Source organism: Haliotis cracherodii, unplaced genomic scaffold, assembly GCF_022045235.1.
Source record: "Haliotis cracherodii isolate W230 unplaced genomic scaffold, xgHalCrac1.p SCAF_1, whole genome shotgun sequence".
Classification (NCBI taxonomy): Eukaryota; Metazoa; Mollusca; class Gastropoda; order Lepetellida; family Haliotidae; genus Haliotis; species Haliotis cracherodii.
In genome coordinates this window covers 27,822,246-27,846,539 of record NW_027266264.1, presented here as the reverse complement: position 1 = coordinate 27,846,539, position 24,294 = coordinate 27,822,246, and the positions used below count along the sequence as shown (strand labels likewise).

The 24,294-nt window shown below is 37.6% G+C and overlaps 1 protein-coding gene across 2 annotated transcripts in view; it reads left to right on the top strand.

The window, feature by feature from the left end:
- The first annotated feature begins 2,310 nt into the window (after positions 1–2,310).
- LOC139475416 (protein PHTF2-like) overlaps positions 2,311–24,294 on the top strand; it is a 54,504-nt gene continuing 32,520 nt past the window's right edge. Inside the window, exons 1-2 of one of the 2 annotated variants that reach the window (XM_071258638.1) lie at positions 2,311–2,388; positions 15,838–15,997. In XM_071258638.1, coding sequence (XP_071114739.1) covers positions 2,375–2,388; positions 15,838–15,997 — 174 coding nt within the window. In that variant the 5' untranslated portion in view covers positions 2,311–2,374. Of the gene's footprint in view, positions 2,389–15,834; positions 15,998–24,294 lie in introns of both variants that reach the window. The other variant, XM_071258633.1, reaches the window with a different exon arrangement.

The window sequence follows — 24,294 nt, the reverse complement described above, 5'->3', positions numbered from 1 at the left end:
AAATGGACCCAAGAAAAAACAATCCCAAATTGCCAATTACGGCTCCATGCACATCAGTTGATGATGTAAAGCAGCACCATCTATAAAATAAAAAAATCACTGTATAAAACATAGCCAAGAAAGAATGTTGTTATATTATTAAAAAACTAAGTTACCAAAATAAAGCACTGAGATGAAGATGGCCTGTTCCACTATATAATCAATATCATCTCAATCAATACAGATTTGTTTTCTTATTACAATTTTATCCAATAAATCTGGATACATAACCAAATCAGCTGCAGTCAACTAAATTCATGACTTACTTTATGTTGCTGTCCTTTATTTATGTAGACATATTTCATATGTTTGTGTAAATTACAGTGTAGTTGTGTTGTACATTGTCTGTTGTATCAAGATTAGATATTTTTTTCAGCGGCAGCTACAAAACCAGATTAGTCTTTTTTATTTAAAACTATAATCCTGAATGTTTTAAAACAAAAATACCTTGCAACAATGTTTTTTTGTGGCAAGCAATTTCTTCTTTTAGACTAATTCTAATCATCTAGACTTGCTTAGTCTATCATACACACCCTGAAACAAATATATCCAAAATAGTCCATGCAAGTCTGTAATTTTTGCCAGGATAGATTACTGTCCTGCATATGAAGAGAGTCTCTGGTGACGTTTTTTATATATTTTATAATGCTGATTTAACAACTGCTATTTCTGTAAAACACGTTCATTTCAGAGACTAGATATTAGTCAAAGACTTGCTGAGAGCACTAGAATAATATTATTTTTATATATATACCGTATTCGACGTAATAAGTGCCCCGCTCTAATTAGCGCTCACGGCGATTTTTGCTGATATATTAGAAGTGAACAATCCCAATTAGCCCCCCCTCCCGATTGATCAATGTACACAAGACTTATTTATTCGTGTATAATGCGCACTCGTGTGTTATATGCACCCTCAATTATGGGCAATTATATTTTGGAAAATGTATCTGTCGCATATAATACGCACAGACTCTTCTTTTGTTTCATTTCAGGCTGTTAGCATAAATCATGAAATTTACGATCTTAAGAGACCCCTATTTCTGATTTTGAGAGCGCCCTGGGCGCTTATTACGTCGAATACGACATATATTTCGCGGTCATCATGCAGGACCACGGCTATGTGTTACACCATGGTAAATATGACGTTTGATATATCTATTTATTTTTTTTAATTTGAAAAGAGAACATTAACACTTACAGGAAACTCTACACACCACACTCTGCCAGATATGTCTTAGTCTCTCTCACAGTCCCTGAACCATGGTGTTTGAACCCATATTAAGTATTAAAAGCGAAAAATCAATCTGTTCAACACTTCGAGTGGCATCAGTCGTCTGTGTGCAAAGTCGAAAAATCTTTTGAATTACAAGAAACAGACCCCTTAGTTACTTACAGGAGTGGAAACAACTTGCAGATAACATTTTATAATATATCAAAGGTATTATAATGCGTGTCTATTGCCATATGGCCTAATCTAATGTCGATTTCCATTTCAAGTTGTTTTATTTGTTAAAAATGTACATGTATCATCCGTTGCGTATTAAACGCAACAATCATCCTTTGCGTATTAAACGCAACGTATCTATCTTGGGAAATAATCAAAAATAAAATATTAAAAAAATTAATTTTGTTTGAACCTTTCCCCTCAACCCTTTTGGTAATGCAAAAGCCCTAGATATAGCAAGTCTATATTTTCCTCAGTTTTTGTTTCTTTTGTTTTTTAAATTTTAATGGAGTTACTTGTTTATATCAACATTACATGTTTTCAGAGACTAAGCGTTAGTTCAAATCGGTTGCAACGATTGTTGTTTCGATCCTTTCATATAACAATCGATTCACTTTTTTATCTGATAGATTTCTTGTGCTGTGTACGTAGATAATGCGTGTATAAGTTAATATAGACATATTCTGACCATACGACTAACAACGTGAACATCGGATAAAGCCATTCAATCAATATTTCCGACATTTCATTCGTAACGTGGGTAATCGTATCGTGGACATTAGCTGCCTACTGTTTTAGATTACGGTTGTTCATAAGTGAATACCCAAAAATATCTGCTCAATAGCATGTCGAAGCTACATTTGCTAGATAAGTGGCCACGCATTTATTGATTATAACAACATGCATAAACACGTGACAGGGCGTAACCTATTTCGTAACTGTCTATCAGAGGTCCGTTGTGGCGTTCGTTCTTATTCCGACAGTGGGTAGGAGAATAGTATGACTGTTCTGGCACTCTTCAAACCACCGAGATAGGAAAATTTTACCCTTTCAGTTTGACAGGTGTTACTGGGTATTGTTATCATCGAGAAAGTCACCGGAACGTGAATGAAAAAAATAAGGTAAATACGTATGTTTGTTGATAGGATGACGATTGAATTTCTAGTGTTTCTTAGTAAAATGGGTTTTGAGTTCTTTTCGAATACGATCTTGTACATTGTCAATAGGTCACATTGACACTGGGTGTCCACAGATGTTCCTAGTTTTCAGCGAGTGACATTGTTTTGATTTTGAAAGCATATAGTTCTGCAACGATAAGATGGTTACATGTGGTCGATTTCTACAGAATGCTCAATCTCTTTTTCCGGTCTTCCTCCGTTTGGTCAAAGGTGCTACTGTATGATTGTGAGTGTCAAAAACTAACTAAAATGTCCGGTGTTTCTTTCTCTCTTTTTTTTCAGAATCAACACATGATCATGTTTTGGGAGAGCAATTAGGCCTACTGACTTGAGATATAGTCTCATTCTTGGGTTGAAGGTCCTTTGATGGGAGTTATATTTTGTAACTTAAAAAAGTTATATATTTGTATACTGGCCACCAATCTCATTACAATCAGATCTGTTACTCCGATATGATACCTCTCCGCGTGATGATCTTAGCAAGTCACGTCAGGTGAACCTTCTAATCAGACTATCAACATGGAGGCTTCTAAATTCTGAGTGAGAGAAGTTTTCAGACCAGTGTATCTAGTTTCTGTATCTCAAAATGAGATTAAGTGACATTTCCTGAGTGTACTCTACCACATAATGAAGGCTTTATCATCGAATTGTTGTGAATATCTTATACACTCTGTCTTTTTTTAGCTCTGTGTCAACTACCATGTCTACATTTAAAATGGCATACCATCAAAGGCATGTGTATATCCTGCAGGGTTTTTTTTGTTTTTAAAAATTGAAATTTCCGAAGTGAGTTGAAGTGAGAGAAATGAAGCCAAATCATTTTGGAAAGCGTGACATCTGATTTATCAAGAACCTGTGCCTCCTTCATTTTGTGTGTCGAATCCAACTCACTCACTGACAAGTTTGTTTTGATTGGGTGGTCATTGGTTGCTCAGGGTTCACCTGACACAACCTTCTATGAAGGTGTCCTCATGTTAAAACTGGGGGACGGGTGGCCAAGTCGTATAAGGTGCCGCACTTAGCTGCTCAGAGTTGCGATCCTTGGGCACGCCAGAAATCTATGATTGTGGGTTCGAATCCCGGTTCACTCCAATAAGGTTTCAAGGCTTGTCAGCACCATACCCTTGCTTGTGGGTTTCACCGATGTGGTAAACGTCTAAGACCTTCATCACTTCGAGCTTTCCTCCCACATTAAGATGTCATGCCGTGATATAACTGGAATACTGTTAGAAGCGGCGTTAAACACAACTCACTCACTCATGTTAAAGCAGAGTTATGGTATTAGATTATTATAAGATCTTTTTTAACATGTTTAATGAGACTGTCTGCATATGTCAACTGAGCAGTTGTCATTATTTTTCAGAGTTGTTCTGAATTGTTTCAAAATATGAATTTGAATGGGTTTTTTTATCTAGAAGCAAAAGTCTTCATTTCGGATCGTGTAAAGAGTTGGGTTTTTTTTCTGTTGTTTCGTAATGAGGGAATGAAAACAGTGGAATAAAACATTTCTGTCAGATGAGTTAATACATGGTTTATAGTGGTTGATTAATCTATTGGCTATTCAGTTGATCAGGGCATTTAAAATGACTATCGATTGCCAAAGTGTTTAATCGATAAAGCAAGGCTGTGCACTACTAGCCATTGATCAGATATTGCAATTTTTTCTGTGTTATATCTGAAATATTCAGAAATTTAAGTTTACTTTGCCACCTACTTTGATTTGTTTTACAAGCTCTGAGTGTGATGTGAACATGCACAAGCTTATTTCAATCTGTTAGTGGAGCGGCTGAGCAGAGAAAATGTGCTTTTAATGATAAAAGCATGAAACTTTGCGCATTTATAGACTGATGCTTAGGGAACATTTTCAGATGTCGAGGCACGCGAAATAATTTCATTTTGCACATGTGCAGTAGATAAAGAAAATGTTGCTTTTCCTGGCTCCAGTTGTAGCTTTGTAACTACCTAGCATGCACTAAAGTGACGGTTTTATGAAAATATACTGATCCACATACTGGTTAAATGTGTTGAAAATAAAAGAGTCAGGTTTATGAAAACAGGTCCTCACACCAACAAAATCCTCTGTATTAAAGTGAGGGCTGTTTGCACTTGCATCAATTGTTACACCCCTTTCTGCGTCCACAAGAGACCAACTCTTGACAAGATTTTGATGCGTGGCGTAGTGTCACCGAATTGGGAGTATACTGACCACTTTCCTTCTGTCACAGTCAGTTGGAGATGTGAGTTCAGGCTGTGGATGGAGTGACTGACCATATATGACCTGCCTGGTAGCTGCCCGCGTGACAGTGACATGCTGTACAAGAGTTGCATGCGTTGGATGGCATGAATTGAGTATTTCATGTCAAACGGTCTTTCTGGCTTGATCAACATTCATGTCAAGGCTTGTCATGTCACACATCAGCATTGATCAGTATGATGAACCTCTCAAAGATGTTCAGCATCTGTCATGCTTCCAGGAGCACAAGACAGAGCAACTAGAGCCTGCATGACTTCTGGAAAGACTTGCCATGTAGTCCAGGCCATCTTCGTACCATGTCTTTCAAAGGCTGAGACAGTATCACATCCTGTCAGAGCATGAAACATTGGAAAAGCACATGATTAATCTGGTCCAAGACATGCTTTGATTTCATGATCTGCCAAGTAACGGAAACTTTTTCCTGTCCAAAAGGCTAGCCACAGTTCCAAATAAATTGACAAGCTGATGTGGGAAACCATAATTGCAAGCACTACAACATCTGTATCTACTGTTCGCATCATATTCTTGTCATGGCCATGTTTTTCAGCATGAACAATGTGAAACATCTTTGGCTTCTGCATGGTTGCCAGGCAGTTCATGTTACTGAGGAACACTCAGTACCTGTTCTCCTTCTGTGACAACAACTTCCATGTCCTGCTCCTGGACAGACTGAATAAAAGCCTTTGACAAAAATTGGAAAAAGTTCCTATTTGTTGCTATCTTCATGTAAATAACTCTGCTAGTTTCCTGGTAAAGTTGCGGTGCCAATAACACGACTATGAACACCTGAGCCCCGTTGAGCTCTGACTGCTGCTTTCAGACTGTTGTTCATGTATCTATCCCAGATCAGATCCACAGTGTCACATTTCGTAGCTGTACATGGATGAGTGGTATGAATACTTCTCCAGCATATCCATCAATTGTGTTGACAGTACCAGGTTTCAACATTGAACAGTTGCAGCTCCATCAATGAACTAGTAACAGAAGGCGCTTCAGATGTTGCTGCAAAACTTGTTTCAACACGGATGGTGGAAATGTCGGATTTTCATGATGGGTAAAAAAAACATCTAAAATTTCCCCCATGTGTTTGACATCCAATGTGCAACCTGGACAAGGGTTCCATGTCAATCTTCATTGTTTTCAGTTCTTCTTCACCAGGATTTACGGCTTTCGGTTTTGAGTTCAGCCATGCTAAATTGTTGCGTGAAATGACACTGTTGATTGGCTATGTTCTCTCCACCAGGCGCTCCTTTTTGAAAAAAACTGCTCTTTTCCCAGCTGTTGTACACACTTGTCGGATTGCAGAATCTCAGCATCTGCTACTTATACAGTATCAAGGACAAGCAAATCCAGACTGTACACAAAGGGCCTTCCGAATTCTTGGATGACAGCTACAAAAGAACAGACATCCTTAGCAAAAGCTTTCTGTACACTAGCAGTCTGATCATGGTGGTGTTCCATTTTGTCTCCCCTTTTGATGTCAGGCATTCTCAAATTCTCCAATCACCCAAGACACCTCTGGTCCAGAAACCATCCAGAGCCTAAGAGCACAGCACCACCATCCCCCTTGACACAGGCATTATTGTGTCTGTCTGACAGATGAACTGGTACCCAACGTGTGTAGTGAGTGCGATCCAAGGCAAAGAACCAAGGAACAAGTTCTGTTGGCACATCCAAATACATGGCAAAGCTTGTTTCCCTTAGCGAACACACTTGTGCCAGAGGCATCACTTCCCTTTGTACACCAAGCATTAAAATCCAAGATGGCATTCCCTTCTAGAGTAGATGAGGTAACACATCTTCAATATGCATTATGCTGTATACTTTTCAGTGAAGTTGTTGTGATTTGATGAGCTTACTTGTGTGAATAACATGTGTTCTGCAGTTTTTGGTGTGACAATCATCTGCTTGTATAAGTGCATGTATCCCTCCACTTCCTGACCTCACGTCACAAGCAGTTTTTAACGCAGCCATTTCAATATGAAGACCCCAAAACATTATGACTAATTTGTTTTCGGGATACTTCTCAGGCCATTTCCCCTGTTTTCCCATGGCTACAGCATACAAAGGCTGATCAATTGTAATGATGCAAAACTGTCCTGGATTCAAATGCTCTACAACACTCTTCACAACATTCTTTGAGCGTTTGATGATTGACACTGTGAGAGCACTTTCCTGAAACAGTGGAAGAACTGATTGGGAAATGAAGTTATCTTCGTTGTTGGCATGATATGCAGCCCAAGATACATTGATGTGTTTCATCTGTTGTCTTGATCATCCTTCTGGTGTATCTGAGGAAACGGAAGGGACATTTGTGTAGTAGTTTGTCAAATGTTTTACTTTCTTGGAACTAAAGTGCCCGTTCATAGTGGTTGTTGCACCATTGTTACCTTCACTTTCAACACTGAGCTGCTGAAGCAGCAATATGCCAGTTCAATGAAACAAATCTTTGGCATTTGACGATCTTGGGTGATGATCAATATTGTCAACAGCAGCTGTGAAGACTTCACTTTGCATTGTTTTTCTTACATTTTGTTGCCTAAATCAGTTGAGATACAGAGTACTCATGTTAGTGGTGATTACTGATAAAATGTAGTGATTTGTGTTTATTCTGTATAATACAGGCGAAATATTTCAAAATTGACTGTAATTGTTTTGTTTTGAAAGATTATCAGCAGTCTACCCCTGTCTGTGACATCACATCCAGTGACCTTTGCACAAACTGAAATATTGCTGTCAGAATTTACGATCTTTATTTTCGTTTTTCTCTCGTCATATTAAACGGAAAATGACAAATGAAACAATCTTCGATTGAGAAGATCGTTAACATTCGCCAAGGCATATACATAAAGACAGTGTAAACTTTGTTGATATTAAAATAGCAATAAGTTATGCCAAGGTCGGGCGAAGTGAGCCATGTTTGATGTTAAAACGTCTGCTAGCATCATGACACGGTACTTGTATTTTCGTATATCGTAAATATTCAACCAAAACACTTGAAATAAGGATTGGTGAATATTTATGAGTCATATATTGTTTCCTGCAAATTTGATAACGTGACATGTTAGATTAACTCGAATGTTCGTATTTCTGCAATTGACATGGTGACCTCGAAAATTTAGGTTTTTTTCTGTTTAACGTTTTGATAATAAATTTACAGAAATGGTTCATAATTTACCATCACGCTGTTATTTACCAATAAAAAACATCGAATTTATACTCGGTTAAAAATTAAGATATCGTAGTCTGATTATTGAAATCAGTTTGCACAAATTTAACGATTTGAAAAGGTTCCTAACATGAAACATAAACCACCTTCAATAACGTAATTCAGGCAAGATCACGAAAATTTACAAATTTTTTGTTCGTTTTGGTCTTAACCTTGGTATGGTTGAAAACATCAGGATTTTTTTACATAGTTATGTGTATTTTTCTATCAGGAATAAATGTGCAAAATATTTCTTCAATTGGTCCGTGTAAAATGAAGCACCAACTGTTTGAAATCACCCACCCTCTTTACGGCACCTTATGCTAAAATTAATCCAGCAGGCAGGGCTAAGAAGTGTGAAAACAATTCAGCAGGCTAAAGGTTAAGAGATGCCAAGATCATGTAACTTGTTGACCAACTCTCTTTTCCAAGTCTGATCATGATGCATCAATGCAATGTAGATAGAGACTGGGGTTTCCTTATGAGAGATGTGTCATGTGTAAGTTGCTGTTGTTGCTGCTGAGTGCCTGTGTCTGACACTGCTGTATTAAGAAGCTGAGGTATTGTAAGTGTTGCTTGAGATGAAGATTCATGACTTTGGTACTATTGGCACCTTCCAGTATCATTCTTGCTAAAGTAACCAATAAACATGGGACATCAGCTGTCGGTTCTTCAGTGTCCTGGCTGAAGAGAGCTGTCAAACACTTACTATGATATTTGGCTTCCAAGGCAACCATAAATTAGTGTTTTCATTCAGTGTTACACATTCTTGGAGCTCTTTTGTCTGCTTCAAATGTTGATGTAGAAATCAGATCAGGCTGCAGGCAGTTAAACAAAGAAACAGTGAGTTTTGTGAGTGTCTAAGTTACAGAAAACACAACTTTTGATAGAGGGGGTGTTCATTGTTTTTAAATGTTATTTATTAGTATATAATTTTGTATTTCTTCTCATTGTATGTCCCTGTAAATGGTTAACTAAGAATTTATTTGTGTTCATTGATTGACGTATTCTTTAAGGTGAAAACTTTAAGGTGAAACTTTGAAATTACAACATCATTGTTTAATTTTCTGCGCATGCGCACACAGTCAAAAGTTTAAAATGTACTGCACATGCGCACACAGTCAAAAGTTTAGGCGCCTCCATATCTGAAATTGTTTAAGACATGTTCTTCTATATCATGACTAATTTTGGCGCTTTTATCATTAAATGCACATTTTTATAATTAGATATTTGTTGTTTTCATTGAAATTTTTGCATTGCATTCTGCGTGTTATTGCATTCATTTCCCAATTAATGTAAAAAATTAAGCCACGCCCACCGAGGCGCACTACTTTTATTACTGAGGAATGTCGGGGAATCCCAATATTACAGTTGAGAGATTTCCCTTTCTGTTCATGTGTATCGACATGCACAGGACACTTAGCAACATTCATGCATATTCATTGTCCAAACTACCCTTTGAAACCAAAGGCAGAGAATGAATGAAACAGCAAATGTGCAGGCTCGATTGTTTTTTTCCACTCGCCTTGGTTCAAATTTCATGTCTTCAGGTTTCATTTCTAACTAGCATTTTGTCCAACTGTTTCCTGTTTTCAGGGAAGAAATGTTTGAATCTGGCAGTAACTGACCATGTCATTTGAAACAGCTGCCTTCTCCCGGACATAATTCTTCCGGTTTGTTACAGTCTGACTGTTGCAGTTCTTCTCGCCTCTTGCCTTAACTGACAGGTCAAATGAACATTGTTTCTATCCTACTCTCCATTGTTTGGCTACTGACTGTGTACACGTGTAGGCGTGTCAAGTTATGTGCATAAATTAAACGATCACCTGATTCATGTCATGCCACAGTATGTACTCATACACCTGGAATGTTTATCAATCTGTTCATTTTTGTCTGCTTTGATATTTACAACTGTTTTTTGTTAAACTATTGTAGATAAAACATGTTTTACGTTGTCAAATTTAATTATAAGCATTGACTGTGTATTTTTTTCGGTTCACTGAGGTATGAATCGGAAAAAAACGATGTGCAAACTGTTTTCCATTCCTTAAACATGTTAAATGGAAACCCAATTTTACCCACTCCACTATGTGGAAAGAGTGTCAGTCAACTTCTGTAATACCACCAACCACGTGGGGATTGCAGGCTGGAATAAGTCCACAGCAAACTGTGCTTGTTGTAAGAAGCGACTAAATGGATTGGGTGGTCAGACTCTGTGTATCAGTTGATAGAATGTCAAAGGGTGTGGATCGTTGTTCACAATATCATCACTGGACTGTTTGGTCCAGACTGCATATAGCTAGAATATTGCTCATTTAAACCACAAAGTTGTACCTCAAAGAGGAGTCGAAACCCCTGTCAACTTACTGTACAAGTTGTGTTGTCATCAGTGAACTGCATGTGATCATGGACACCTCTTCAGAACTACAAATTAATATTTTTATAATCTCTTGCATCACATATACATATTTTTTTCATCAGTCCATTGTGATTAATAAGAAAAATATGTTAGTAAACGAGTCCCCATTAGATACCTTTTTTATTAAAAGTTTATTTTAAAGCATATTTAACAAGCAAAAGTGAGTACGATACATTTTGCAATACACTTGTTATGATCAAAATGATATATCATGATATATGACTAGCCTAAATATAGTATTTATTTCATAGTTCTATGTTGAAAAAAACGTCCCTAAGATAAAGGTGGCGTATGAATGCAAAATTCATAGTTCATATTTGATCATGGACTGTTCTCCTAAAGTGGACACTGGGTATAATATTAAGTGTGCAGTTTTCTCTGTGATCAGTTGTAATAAAAGATAAAATACAGAAGCTAAAAAGATGTTGAAAATACCATAAACACAAATATAACCAAGTTAGAAACATCTGCATGGAACAGAAAAATCAAGTTCACTGATGTCAAACATGCTTCAGTGTAGACGAGGGGAGCCCGAGACACGGTCGAGTCAGTCAGTCATGTTATGTAAGATTGCATTGGTTGATATGGGAGGACATATTTCTAACTGTCCACTTTGGTCAAATTTAAGTGGGGCTACTCTCATTTGAGAAATGAAGTTGAAGGTCAAAAGAAGATGCGGCAATGAATGTTGTGTTTGTGTAATGGTGATGCTAAATTGAACCTTATGATGCCACAATGCTTGCAGTACTGCTGATACAAAAGTGCAGGTCTCTATGATCTCTCTCTTTCAAATGTTTCAACTATTTGTTCACAAGTCCTACACTAAATTACCGTATTCGACGTAATAAGCACCCTGCTCTAATAAGCGCCCACAGCGATATTTGCTAACATATTGGCTAGTGAACAATCCCAATTAGCACCCCTTCAATATACACAAGACTTATTTATTCGCGTACTATAATACACACTCGTGTATTATATGCACCTTTAATTATGGGCAATTAAATTCTGGAAAAATATATCTGTCATACAAAAACATTTCAGGCTGTCACCATAAACCACGAAATTTATCTTTCAACTCTTTTTTTTTCACCAAAATAATATTCTAATAAGAGCACCCTATTCCATAATTTTGAGAGCGCCCTGGGTGGTTATTATGTCAAATACGGTTATGATGGGCAACTGCAAAAAGTCATGGACAAATTCAAAGAAAGTATGTAAATAATACAGGGAATGTTCAGAAGCAGGCATAATATGTCTATGCATCTTTTGAGATTCATGAAAATTGGTTGTGTCTCTCATGATTAGATTATCCGTCTTGGAGTAGAGTAAACATTGTGCACAGAAGCAATGTGCTACCGACGCCCCCTTTCTTTAATAATGATCAGCTGATGACCAATACTGCCGTAATCACATCTGCTGTATGTTTATTAGACAGTAGGGCTGGCTATCGATATAGATTATAGAGATTGATAATCACTAACTATATATCGATCAATTATCAATAAATATTGGAGAAGTAACTTTAAACAAATATTTAAGAAATTTCGGTAAGAAATCAACATATTTCATGCCACTAATAGGCAGTGACACATGCATAGATTATTTCGTGGACATGTGAGATACAACAAAAACAGTGGCTTTCCTTCTTCGACGATTGACATTAACAAGTCTGTTTCGGTAAATCTAAACTTTATTTCATCATTTATGTAAGGTATTATCAATGACAACAATTTCATATCAATAATTGTTCATATTTCCACCCACTGATGATAATTCGGATTATCGATCTTATTCGCCAGCCCTATTAAACGTTTATATCAGAGGAGTAATAAAGGGGTTCAGCAATTTGACATCTGACGCAAAACAGTATTTCCTAGAGCTGATCTCCGCGTGCTTATCCATGACACTATTTTAATACTTTGAATTATGCGATATATGCAGGTTACTCGTGTTTGAAACAAGTGCTCAATTTGGTTCTTTCAGCATGTTCAGGGAAAAATGACAGATTGAAAGAAATGACGGAACTAAAATAATGTGCATTATCTTGTTGCGGTTTTTGTTTACATAAAATAAAGTAGTCACATTACACCCCCAGGTGTCGTTAAACAAGGTGCTTAACTAGCGTATTTGTTTTAGATGTAATGAGTCAATTTTGCATATTATGTCAAGTAATTTTTTCGCCCTCCCAATGAAGACGAGCAAAAGTAAAGTGAGTGGCAATCATGTGTGCGCTATAACAGGGGGCTGGCAATAATTTGTCCTCAGAGATAGCTAGTCCTAACCAGCATGTTTTCACTTTAAAGCCTGACCCACAATTTGCGGAAAGCAATTTTTGATCAGACAGTCGAGCAAGCCTATCACGTAACATAACGATTGTCGTTAATTATTTAAGAATTGACTTTAACTTTATGTGTAAGTTATGAACCTTCATAGAGGAGGTCTAATCTGTGTGAACATTGGAGTATGATTATAAACCTGCCAAATGGATACTGAGGTAAATTTAGAGATTGCTGTAGACTGTCAGTCTACAATGGTCTAGGTACGGTTCAACTCAATATTAGTTTGGGAGTGCATTTCTTCCTTTTGTTCACTAGGAAGGGTCGTAGTGAAGATATTCGTGAACGGACATTCAACGCTGAGTTCAAGATTAAAAGGTCCAAAAGATCAAAAACAAAACTTCTGTGTGTATTTTTGCATGGAATTACCAGGGTATTTCCCAGGAATGTGGAAGTAGCCCGTCAATGTTGATGTTATTTCAAGAAAACAGTCCCATGAAAAACATATGAACATCAAAAGGTAGCTTCATACACTTATGAGGTCAGATTTGTGGTTATATGACAGGCGTCTCATCTAACGGAAAAGATGTATAATGTAAACTTCACTATAAAAAAATAAATATATGTTTTAATTAGCATCTCTTTTATACATTCTTCCTCTTCATTCCACGAGAGATATTTTTCATATAAAAACTTATGGTAATAAATTCTGAGTATTTTAAAGTTAAACATTTTAAATAATAGTATATACAATGGTAAATCGTCATAAAATAATGAAACTGGGCTCTATTTCTTTCCGTCGACTAAAGCCACCACTTCCTAACTTCAGGTGCATTATGTTGTATAATTGCAAAAGGAAGAAACTCCAGTCATTATTGGTTAGAGTGATCAAAATTAAGCATCAAAGTTAAGGATTCACCCTAATACTTTAGACCCGTGAAGATTCCGGGGTAGAATAGGTCTTCAGCAACCCATACTTGCTGTAAAAGGCGACTATGCTTGTCGTAAAAGGCGACTAACGGGATCGGGAGGTCAGGCTCGCTGACTTGGTTGATACATGTCATCGATCCCAATTGCTCATAATATCAATCACTGGATTGTCTGGTCCAGACTCGATTACTTACAGACCGCCGTCATATAGCTGGAATATTGCTGAGTGCGGCGTTAAACACTTAGGGGCTAAAACTTTAGGGGGTCCCTAGTATCAAAAATACACAGGAAAATACCTCAAGGACCCCAGGACTCCCCTTCATTTTTGAACACTGGATTGTTAATCAATTAGAGAGATCTTATTATAAATATGAGTATTCGGGGTAACATCCAGCACTATTACTGCACATGATCACATGCCTCTCTCTGGTAACAGAAATTTCGTTTTGTTTTAATCTCGGGAATAGCATTCATATATTTCACTGATAATGATCTCTATGCATGGGGACAAAGTCCTAAGTGTGGTTGTAAATTCCTATTTTTGTTATGAATCGACAGGACAGTTTGTGCATGTTGTAAGCAGTGAGTGAATGAGTCATGAAGAGGCTATTGATGACCTGTTGTCTACGCCAGCCAATAACAATTGTCCAAACCTGACACAGACTTAACAGAGCACAACATCATCATGTTCAGATTAATATGAGTTGTACTTAGAGGTCAATTGACCATTTACCCGTGGTAATGTGGGGTCAAGTTACAGAAACATATATGATGTATGGCTATGATGTATGGCTATGATATGAAACCAGCAATATTGCAGCTACCAGGGCTATATGCTTGTACATAATGGAGGTGGCACGGGTGGCCCAGTCGTCTCAGCCATCGCGATTCGCTGTGCAGGGTTGCGTCCCTTGGGCACGCCAGAAACCTATGATTGTGGGTTCGAATCCCGGTTCGCCTCGATTATGTTTCTAGGTTTGTCAGTACCATACCCGCGCCCGTGGGTTTCACTGAAGTGGTAAAAGTCTGAGACCTATATCACTTCGGGCTTTCCTCCCACATTAAGCAGACACGCCGCGATATGTCTGGGATACTGTCAAAAGCAGCATTAAACCCAACTCACTCACCTGCTCACTGTACATAATGGAGCCTGGACTAGAAAATCCGGAGACTGATATTGTGAACGATCCAAGGGTATGATGACAAGCAATCAACACGTTTGACCACCCAGTCCAACAACCAATGTAGGTTGCTGGGGACCTATAACCTGGAAGCCCCACACCTGATCATTATGCTCAGAAATAATAAGACATTTGTGGCGTTTTTCAAAGCCTATTGCTGTCAATGTTTCAACTGTTTAGTCACATGCCAAGAGACAATAAAACCATAAATTATCCTGACAACAAAGGCCCACCCATACCTGACTATGCAGTCACTAAGTCAGTATCCTTTGCATTTTACATGTAGGTATGTTAGAAAGTCGTGTTTTGTATGACACAGTACTAGCGTAAACCTTATTTTCCTAGTCAGAGACCTGTGAAGATCCAGGGAAGAATAGGTCTTCAGCAACCCATGCTTGCCGTAAGAGGCGACTAACAGGATCGGGTGGTCAGGCTCGCAGACTTGGTTGATGCATGTCATCAACCCAATTGTGTGGATCGATGCTCTTGATATTAATCACTGGATTGTCTGGTCCAAACTCGATTATTTACAGACCGCCGTCATTTAGCTGGAATATTGCTGTATGCGGCGTTAAATAACAAACCAACCAACCAATCCTAGTCAGAGTTTGTAGCTGGTGCTGCTTTAAGTAGACTAAAATGTTTACAATGTTGACTTTTCTGTTTTATTCAGTTCCAATTTGTAGCAAGACTGAAGCATTGAGAACTGGTTGAGAAACATAGCCCTCAAATGCTACTCGTCAGTGAGGACTACCATATTTTGCTTGTCCTCAACACAATTTAGTAGTCTCAGACTAGCAGACTAGCATGAATGTTTAGAAGGGTGATCATGTACAGTTTTATCATTTGTTGTAAGGCATGCTATTCATGCTTATCATTATATGAAGCATGTCTAGTGATGACTTTGCTTCACTGCATACTAGGGGTGGTCGGGTCGCCTAGTGGTTAAAGCGTGAGTTCGTCACGCCGAAGACCTTGGTTCAATTCCCAACATGGTTACAATGTGTGAAGCCCATTTCTGGTGTCCCCCATAGTCATATTGCTGGAATATTGCTAAAATCGGCGTAAAACCAAACTCAATCACTCACTCACTCATGGCATGCTATGTCTGATTGCAGCAGCAGTTGTCATGGAAATTGTGAATCTTCGTCATGGCTGAATCCAGGCCTGTTTTTTGCCGATTGTGGATCCCAGGAGGGTGAGGCTCCGCCCCTCCCCCTCTCACTCTCACACTTGGGGATGGACAGGATTCAGGATGCTGTGGCGTGGTATCAGAAAAAGGTTGGTATGGAATGTATTGTTTTGTTCATAAGGCCCTGGGGGGCACGGGTGGCCCAGTCGTCTAAGGCGCTGCGATTCGCTGTGCAGAATCGCGTCCCTTGGGCATGCCAGAAACCTATGATTGTGGGTTCGAATCCCGGTTCGCCCCGATTATGTTTCTAGGTTTGTCAGCACCATACCCGTGCTCGTGGGTTTTACGGAAGTGGTAAACGTTCGAGACCTGCATTACTTCGGGCTTTCCACCCACATGAAGCTAAAACGCCGTGATATAACTGGAATACTGTTAAAAGTGGCGTTAAACCCAACTCACTCACTCACTCATAAGGCCCTGAATATCATTACAATTGCTTTCCAGAAGCTAGGTTTCAAAATACAGTCTATGGAATCTGTTGTTATGAAGCCATGAAAATAAATACAATGCCTCTTATTTGGGTTTGCGTATTGGCACAAATTGTATTGCAATATATATATCACAATACGGAGAGCTGTATTGCAATACATAATGCAATACCTATTGGGGCCAATATAATATATATGATCTGTACTTTTCAAATGGTACATCTTCATTCAATAATCCAGACTTCAGATTGCGAGATGGGTAGTATGGATAAACAAGACTATCTATTACATCATCAATATGGAATGTTAATGTAAACAGTGTGAAGTGTGTGCTGTTTACATAGTTTAGATAGAAACCCTGAGTCTTTTTGCTAATTTTCAGAGATATTTCATCTTCACAGTTATAATGGAAACTGTATTTTCAGTACTTGTGACTCGAATAATGTTGCAATTAATGTTACAAGATTATATGGATATATCCTTGGATATCCTATTTCTGAACATTAATTATTCCACTGTGCATATTTAAAAATATTAGCATTAGTATTAACAAAATATTACATTAGTACTTCTATTTCTGTTGACTAATATTTATGTATTTCTGTTTATTGGCGATTTTGTGAGGACAGTTGTAGATCATTAGGAGGCATGATTATTACCATCTGCTGTTCATTTTGTTGGCATGCAGGAGACAACAATCTGAAGTTATCAAATTTCGACAATGTGTGTTTAGTTCGTAACTTAATACAGAGCTCCAGATAACTATTTGAGCAATTGAGTTTTTACTCTAGGGTTTCTATTTTAATTGAGTTATTACATTTTTATTGGGTAACCAATATCTTTTCACTCATCTATTCATCACTCTATTGGGTTTTCCCAAAATTAGTGAACATTTGAAGATTTAAAAAAAGTGAAATAGTATTAGATGTATGACTGTTCTAAATATATAGGCTTAACTCAGAAAGTAAATTAGCTGGTAATTGTGTTTCGGAAATTAGCTCCTTTGTACACATTCTGACAAAGATTCATTGGGTATTTATGCGAGCTGTTTTTATACATTTGAGTTTTTCATTTAACTAGCCACTGACATATTTTGGTCAGACACTGTAAACACACTATTTCTTCTTAGGTTGTTTTGATACATAGGCCCTTTTTTGGCCTACAGGATCAACATAATTAAAAAAGAATTACAAATCTTTAAGAAATTATAATAGAAGCTATCACAGGTGTTAAGGAGAACCAGATTTAGTTCATTCAAACATACTTGCTTTGGAGTTTTGGATTTATGATAACATTAGTTATATACATAAGCCTAAAATGCATTAAAATAGCTGATTTTGGAGGTTTTCAAGATGCATTCTGTTAATTAGGGCTGGGATGATACACCAAGTGTGCGATATGATACGTATCACGATACTTTGTTCACGATCCGATACGTATCACGATACTTGTGTGTGCTCTTATCTGTGTCAATTACCTGCCACTCTGATGATATGCAGCTGGCTGTGTCAAGTATAGCGCAGTGGATCAAAATATATACTTTTTTTACTACTAATTAGTGTTTGGTGTAACAGTCATTTAAGTGAACGATTAAGGCATGAATGGATGTTTTTTACTTAGTGTGCGACTGTGTTCGATACTTGTGTTTGGAAGTAAAATGTCATGATCCAACAATGCATCGGTGTATTACCCCACCACTCCTTTTTATAGTACAACATGAGCAAATCTTTGACCCAAGTTGTGTTTCTTAGGAGATCTGGATAAAGACAGTTCAGTAAAACACGGACAGAGCGAACAAACGGATACAACAAACTGTTAGAAAATCCCTGATTTATCTCCTATGTAATATCATATAAACTTTACGTATATAACGAACTCTCTACAGCGAACTAACGGATACCTCGAACTGATATCTGATCACGGACAAGCCCATCACCTATCACTAACCAGTGATATGTATAGCGAACTGAGAAATGTTACTCAGTGTCAAGTGCCACTGACAATGGCCGTACGTAATCGGATGAATCAACACAATCGCAGCGAATCAACACAACCATCGGTGACGGATCAACCTTGTTATACGTAAATGAATGTTATGAAATGTTATCATTTGAATGCTATGAAGTGATCACTGCTAATACAAGTCAATGCTGCAGGTACGTGTTTTGTGTTTTGTTTTATCCAAGATGGCGGACGTTTCTGAGCGAAAATGTCTATAACAAACTGATTTCTCCGGTCCCTTGGAGTTCGTTATATCCATGTTTTACTGTATAAACAAATCATCTTGCTCATAGTTAGATTTGTTTTTGGAAGCAAACATTAACAGGAGAGAAAATTCTAATTATCTTAGAGGACAACAAAGTGTTAAGATCAATCGGATTACATGCAGGATTAGCATTGTTGTTTTGGCTGACAATGACTGAGCTTACTTCAAAGTGAGAGAACATCTGGTCCTGTCCGGTCTGGTCCAGCCCGGTATGGTCCAGCCCGGTATGGTCCAGACCAATTTAGACAGCTTCTTACAAGAGGACATTGGTTGTTGACATATCTTCCATTTATGTTGATTATCAAGGAAGTGAAATCAGCCTTAAACAGTTATTTATATTCATGGTAATTGTATTTAACAGTAACAGTAATCTTACACAAGTTAGGATTATTTCATTTTTGTGTCATGATATCAAGTGCATCACAATGAATGGTGAGATGTCCTAATTAGGTATCAAAAGAGGCAATGCACTGATGCAAATTAACATAAAACAATCCTGAATAGTGCCAGTGAACTCCCAAAAAGCAGGAATTCTAACTGTCATGAGACAAACTGACTCAATCCAGGTAGCTTGTGCCAAGTTGTGTCTCTGCCAGTAGGGACCTAGGCAAGAGTAGGTTCCCAAGGATTAACTTGGATCAGGTGGTGGGAATGTGTGACTTGCCTGAATGCATGACACCATTGCCCGAGTGGTTGTTGTTCATAGTTTCAGTTTCTGGTGCGTGGCTTACTGGCTGCATTGACAGCTGGCACCCGCTGAATGCAGTCATGTTAACAGTCACTAAGTCGGGAGCCTCCAACATTCTCTTTACCGGCCCTTGTGTTATCATAATTGTGGTATGATCTGTCATGAAGTGTTGGTAATTGATGATTTGTCACAAGCAACCAGGGGCGGTCGGGTAGTCTATTGGTTAAAGCTTTCACTCGTCACGCCGAGGACCCGGGTTCGATTCCTGACATGGGTACAATGTGTGTCCCCCGCTGTAATATTGCTGGAATATTGCTAAAAGAGGCGTAAGACCACTCACTCACTCACTCACTCACTCACTCACTCACTCACTCTCTCTGTCTCACTCACTCACTCACTCACTCACTCACTCACTCACTCACTCACTCACAACCAACCAACCAACCAACCAACCAAATGTAAATAACCAAATGTAAGCTTTCAGAAATATTTTTATAAGCTTTCACAATATAGAGTCCCAGTTCCCTATGCATTTATTGACTGATTATATATATGTCGTGTGTTGTTTTTGCACTGCAATCAACAATAATTGGAGCTATGTGAGGGCAGTCAAACCAGTGATACTGCACTCAACAATATTCCAGCTACGTGATGGCATTTTTAACAAACTACTGACACTATTATCAACAATATTCCAGCTATGTGATGCCAAAAAAAACCAGTGACACTGTGATAAACAATCCATGCTGGCGGGGTACGATGACATGCTATCAACCAACTCACTGAGTGACCCAATCCATTAAGTCGCCTGATTATGTATCCTAATTCCCTTTTGGCAAGGATCAACCTAATCAACATGATCAACAACTGGTTTGCCTGGTCAAGGCCCTTCTATTTTACTCAATCACTCACTCATATTTGGTTTGGTTGACATCATCTACCTACATCTTTAGTACCAAGTCTGCTGTGTGGTATATCAGAGCTCCAGATAAGCTGCGTATCTGCGTGAAATATGCATCAGAAATGCAGAAATATGCAGTAAAATAAAATCCAAGCATATCATATACGCAGCGAACATTACAGATACGCTACAAAAATGAAACTTGTGCGTATCATCAAAATATTGTGAAGTAACCATGCGTATTCGACTAGCTAATCAGCAACTTATTTTGAAATTATAAACGGGCATTCCGTCAACCTTGCCCAACTCAACGATCTGCTACTTTACATCATGATCATTTGCCATCACACTTTCTTGTGGAAGTATCGTGGTATTTTTGAGTCCTATAAAGCTCTCGAACCCACACGACACCAGTTTGCAGGGACTAAATGAATAGTGTTTTTAAATATTTAACTTAAATATCCACATGTGTAAAAACTAGTGGGTAACAGAAATTTGAATACCCAGATAGAGTTACTGATACCCAATGATTTTAAAAAGCATGGGTAAAATACCCACAACACCAAAAGCTTATCTGGAGCTCTGTATATAATATCATGAGGCTTCATTGTCACTTGGTACACACAGGGCTCGAGATAAACTTTACGCATGTTATCACTAACATTAGGTATTTCATAGTGTTATTTGGGTTCTATGCATTTCACTTCCTTGTGTCCAGCCTGTTGGGTATTTTTAGATCTATGTGAAGACATTTTAAAACAGTTCTGCTTAAAATTCTTTTTCGAGAAACTTCTAATTTTCTTCTGTTCGTGTGCTGTGCCTTGTCGTATAAGCTCACATCAGTGGTACATGTCTCAGTTATAATTAGCAGGACACAACCTTTCTGTGCAATACTAATACTCCCTGCAGTAGAGTTTATGAATACGTGATGTCTTCAAAAGATCAGTAAATAATAAAATGTAAAGCTATTCATGTCTGCAAGCTGATAAGGCTGTGCTGGGTAAGCATGCACAGTGTTATACCCGGTACTTTTTTTCTCATGTCAATTGTGTTTAAATTTTTCTAACTACCGTATTCGCCATAATGTGCCTCACTCCATAAAGCACACCCTGACCTGAATAGACTAACGCTTAGAAAATATATAATTTTGAAAGAAACAAACAACTCCATTTAAATTTGAAAGGAGCCACAGTGAGATTGGAAATTCAGAACCTGATCCTGAGATTAATCTAGACTTGCTTCATATAGGACTATAGCATTATAGTAAGGACAGGCACAAGGGAAAATAATATGGTTCAGGGACTGTGAGACTACCTGACCAACTGCTAGACCAGTTTGTAACATGTTATCTCTACAAACTTAGTTGTGTATGGTTTTAAAAAGTGCCAGATGTTTATTATGGCAAATGTGGTAAATCGTATTTATTTGATTGTTATTTTCAGTTGCATATAACTAAAGAATAAGTGGTTTGTAACAGATGGTACAATCATGACAATATTTATGTCAATTTCACGAGTCAGCAGTTTTAATTGTGTGTTGCAACAGGTCATGCATACTTTGTGCATGTCATGCAGCACAACGTGGTGTCTTACAAGGGGAAGTAACTCTTCCCGGAATACTCTTCACATTTATAATACATCGCTGAACTGATAATATTGTGTAGATATCATTCTTTTCAGGGTTTTATAAGTCTGTGCCATTGAGGTAGATCAATGGCCCTGAGGTTTTTTTTGTGTCTATTGGACTTTTAGCCCAACTAAAGATATATAAGGCCTTCCATGAGCTTTCTTTATATTTTAGGATGCTTCAATGAGTTCATGTCACAGCAGTTTGCAAAGAACCTTTTATCAAAGTTTGGTTCGTTTTTTCTAATTAAGCAAAACATGACACACTTTTAAGATGACTAGAAATGTTTACATTATAAAGCTGGGTATTTATCTGACAGACTGATTTTTTTCAGTAATATAGGTCAGAGGCCCGTAATACATATCACTTAGGTTTTTAGAGGCATTCTCTAGCATACTGGTTCATGTTCACATTAATACAGTATTAAACTAATAATACAGGACATCAGTAGAAGGATATTTTCATAATTAATGGTGAGTTTCTTATTTTTTGCACTTTACACAAGCAGCACCCAAGAAGTAACATATTTGTGTTTACACAAAACATTTATCAAGTACATGTTTTCAGTGATCAGTTTGATTTAATTAGGAGATGGGAAAACTTACTTATCATAGGGATACAGAGGATGTACACACACTTAACTTACTGAATATTGAAAGTTGGTACAATGTTCAGAAATTCAGCGGAAATGTATAGTAATACAATATCAAGTTACCGTATTCGATGTAATAAGTGCCCCGCTCTAATAAGCGCCCACAGCGATACCTGCTAATATATTGGCTAGTGAACAATCCCAATTAGCACCCCTTCAGATTGATCAATGTACACAAGACTTAATTATTTTCGTGTAAAATATGCACTCGTATGTTATATGCACCCTTAATTATGGGCAATTAAATTCTGGAAAAATATATCTGTCATACATTATTATTTCAAGCTGTCAGCATATACCACAAAATTTATCTTTCAATTCTATTTTTTCTTATTTTTTCTTATTTCTTAATTCTATTTTAATTTTGAGAGTGCACTCGGTGCTTATTACGTCGAATACGGTAATAATATAAGAGATCAATGCAAAGATAATTTCAAAATTAATGAATTTCTTCTCTTTGCACTTGATACATCAGCACCTAAGACAGTATCATCTTTGAGCAATTTATCAAAAAAACACTTCCGGCAAACCATTTGATGATGAAAGAAAATACTGTACTTGTTGAGGAGGTTTATAACTAGATATAAGATTCACAAACCGTTGTCAACTGCTGTATACTAGTAGTTGGTACAATACTTTTCAGATGTTCAGCAAATATTTCACAGTAAAACAGTATTCAATAAATAATACTGGTGATCGATACAATGATAGTTACAAAAGTAATTATGAATTCCATATATTTTACACTTTACACACATAGTGCCAACGACCACTATCATGTTTCAGTCTTCACAAGCCATTAATCCAATAAACGCTTCCAGTGAACGGTTTGATGTAATATAAGATGGAAAAAACACACCGGCCTTTGTAGGGATTCGTAGGTTTTACAGACCATTTTGTATACTACTGTTTACTAGTGGTTGGTACAATATGTTTTCAGAAGTAAAGTAATTATGTTCACAGTTGGTTGATGGTTTGTTGTTTAACGCCGCTCTCAGCAATATTCCAGCTATATGACGGGGGTCTGTAAAATAATCGAATCTGGACCAGACAATCCAGTGATTAATATCATGAGCATTGGTCCACGCAATTGGGATCGATGACATGCATCAACCAAGTCAGCGAGTCTTACCACCCGATCGCGTTAGTCGCCTTTTACGACAAGCATAGTCACCTTTTACGGCAAGTATGAGTTTGCTGAAGACCCATTCTACTCCGGAATCTTCACGGGTCATGTTCACAGTAATAGAAAGAACAATAGAAAGATAGTTACAAAGTAATCATGAATTTATTGTTTTATGCACTTTATACAAGTAGTGTCCAAGGGACGGTAACATATTTGTTTTCACAAGGCATTAATCAAATAAACCCTACCAATAATGCTCATGGGTACATAGAAAAGAAAAAAAAATTAAAAGTTACCATTGACAAAATATTCCTGGGTACATTTAGGGATGGTCGAGTAGCCTAGTGGTTAAAGTGTTGGATCATCACGCTGAAGACCCGGGTTCGATTCCCGAAATGGGTACAATGTTTGAAGCCTCTTTCTGGTGTCCCCCGGCATGATATTGCTGGAATATTGCCCAAAAGCGGCGTAAAACCATACTCACTCACTCACTCACTAACTCCTGTGTACATTTATACATGATAACAACATACAATGTTGAAATGCATTATTCATGTGTATAATGAGTGAATAATTGAGATATTTGAAGAATTACATGAATATATATTTAACATGTTTAGTGAATAGGCTGACGCTGACAGTTCTATCATCAGAAAGCACTATCTTTTAATGAAATACACCCTCATACTGAAGTATTTA